We start from the raw sequence: 2,500 nt of genomic DNA, 5'->3' as shown, positions 1-2,500 counted from the left end.
TTGTGTGGTTGGGTGAATGGGTGGAGGAGATTGGGTGAGTGGTTGTGTGGTTGGGTGAATGGGTGGAGGAGATGGGGTGAGTGGTTGTATGGTTGGGTGAATGGGTGGAGGAGATGGGGTGAGTGGTTGTGTGGTTGGGTGAATGGGTGGGGGAGATGGGGTGAGTGGTTGTGTGGTTGGGTGAATGGGTGGGGAAGATGGGGTGAGTGGTTTTGTGGTTGGGTGAATGGGTGGGGGAGTTAGGGGGAGTGGTTGTGTGGTTGGATGAATGGGTGGAGGAGATAGGGTGAGTGGTTGTGTGGTTGGGTGAATGGGTGGGGGAGATAGGGTGAGTGGTTGTGTGGTTGGGTGAATGGGTGGGGGAGATAGGGTGAGTGGTTGTATGGTTGGGTGAATGGGTGGGGAGTTAGGGGGAGTGGTTGTGTGGTTGGGATGAATGGTGGGGGAGTTAGGGTGAGGGTTGTGTGGTTGGGTGAATGGTGGGGGAGTTAGGGTGAGTGGTTGTGTGGGTTGGGTGAAAGGTGTGGGGAGATAGGGTGAGTGGTTGTATGGTTGGGTGAATGGGTGGGGAAGATGGGGTGAGTGGTTTTGTGGTTGGGTGAATGGGTGGGGGAGTTAGGGGGGGTGGTTGTGTGGTTGGGTGAATGGGTGGGGGAGTTAGGGGGAGTGGTTGGTGGTGGGTGTGATGGTGGGGGGAGTTAGGTAGTGGTGTGTGGTGGGTGATGGGTGGGGAGATAGGGTGAGTGGTTGTATGGTTGGGTGAATGGTGGGGGAGATGGGGTGAGTGGTTGTGTGGTTGGGTGAATGGTTGGAGAGATGAGGTGAGTGAGTGAATGGTCGAAGATATAGGTAAGTTGGGCTTTGAATGGTTGACTGGTTTGGAGAGGGAAATGGAGATGGTTGAATGGTTGAGTGGTGATGAGGGGGGGGCGGGTGGGATGGAGAGGAGTGAATGGTTCTATGGTTGAATGAATTTTTTTGGGGAAATGGGATGGTTGGGTTTTAAATAGTTAAATGGTTGCGTGAATGCTTGGAAAAAATGAAGAGACTGGGATTTTAAATGTCACTTCTACAAGGACTTCGCCAGGTTGTGGTGAATGGTTGATTGAATGGTTGATTAGCTGAATGGTTGGACTGTGACTGTTGAATGGTTAAAGGGTCGAGTGACTGACTGGAGAAACGGAGCTTTTGGATTCGGAATGGTTGATTGGTTGAGTGAGAGTGAGAGGTTAGTTTTAGAATGGTTTGATGGTTGACTGGTTGGAGAAATGGAGAGCCTGGGTTGTGAATGGATTTTAGATTTCGATTAAAACGTAGGGTTTAGCGTTTTTTTTTTTTTTGGTTTATTTCTTTTCTTTTCCGTTCTTTTATTTGTCTATTTTATTATTTTCCTTTGGGGTGGGTTTTTTTTTTATTTAGTTATTTGTATGTTTATTAGTTTATTCAGCTTTTTATTTTGCGGACGGGTCATAGAATATAATAATGATAATACTAAAACATACCGGTACTTTTCCTTTCAAAAAATGAGCTTTTCTTATACCTCTACCTACATATAGTCACGTGATTCTTCCTTAACTGAGAAGTGAATTAACATTCACTTCTCACTCTCACTCTCAAAAAAAAAAAAAAAAAAAAAAAAAAAAAAAAAAAAAAAAATAGTACAAAAAGAATGTCAATTAAACAAGTAGATTAAACATATAAAATTGCAACATAAACACTTGCTTTTCCCTCTTGCTCTCCGTGTTGCAATTGGAGACAAACCAGGCAGCTAATTTGGTCTTTCCTTCAGCGTAATTCTGGTCCGTCAGGTAGGGCTCAAGGGGCGTCTCTCGTCGAACCACACGCCCGTACCTTTAAAGTGGGTTTGTGAGGACTTGAGTTCGGTTTGGTTGGGGAAGTGTCTGTTTGTGTGTGTGTGTGTGTGTGGGAGGTGTGTGGGACGTGTGTGTGTGTGTGTGTGTGTGTGTGTGTGTGGGAGGTGGGTGTGTGTGTGGGGGGGGGGGTGAAGGGTGTGGGTGTGTGAGTGGGGGGGGGGTGTTTGTATGGGGGGGGTTGTGTGTGGGAGGGTGGGATTTGTGTGTCTGAGGGGGGGTAGGGGTTGTGTGCGTGGGGGAGGGGGGATTTGCGTGTGTGTGTGTCTGTGTCTGTGTGTGTGTGTGTGTGCGTGCGTGTGTGTGCGTAATTTCGCACGCTTTTAGTACAAATAGTATGCCTTACATCCATCCATATCCACATATTCATATACATACACACGTACATACACACACATTCTTCAAACTTACGGATAGCGAATTTCCGAATCGTCTGTGTACGAGAAAGACCAATTAAACGCTAATCTTTGGCCCCGAATCTCATCCAAAAAGTGTGAGTAATTGTGCCCAGGAGACTCCCTCGCCACAAGCACATACCGGGTGTGAGGACTCCTGGAAGTATAAGGAAGTATGAGGATTTGTTGGAAAATATGAGGTGGTATTGAGGATGGAGAAGGGATGGAGCTGGG

General features: G+C 47.2%; 1 protein-coding gene across 1 annotated transcript in view; it reads right to left on the bottom strand.

The window, feature by feature from the left end:
- Nucleotides 1-2,500, bottom strand: part of LOC125026688 (alpha-(1,3)-fucosyltransferase C-like) — a 14,465-nt gene that overhangs the window by 3,873 nt on the left and 8,092 nt on the right. The window contains exons 5-6 of the mRNA XM_047615296.1: nucleotides 2,283-2,423; nucleotides 1,723-1,851 (exon numbers count right to left, since the gene is read on the bottom strand). Of these exons, the coding sequence (XP_047471252.1) occupies nucleotides 1,723-1,851; nucleotides 2,283-2,423 (270 nt within the window). The remainder of the gene's footprint in view (nucleotides 1-1,722; nucleotides 1,852-2,282; nucleotides 2,424-2,500) is intronic.

This window comes from Penaeus chinensis, chromosome 6 (genome assembly GCF_019202785.1).
Source record: "Penaeus chinensis breed Huanghai No. 1 chromosome 6, ASM1920278v2, whole genome shotgun sequence".
NCBI classification, from domain to species: domain Eukaryota; kingdom Metazoa; phylum Arthropoda; class Malacostraca; order Decapoda; family Penaeidae; genus Penaeus; species Penaeus chinensis.
This window is presented reverse-complemented; position numbering and strand designations above follow the sequence as displayed.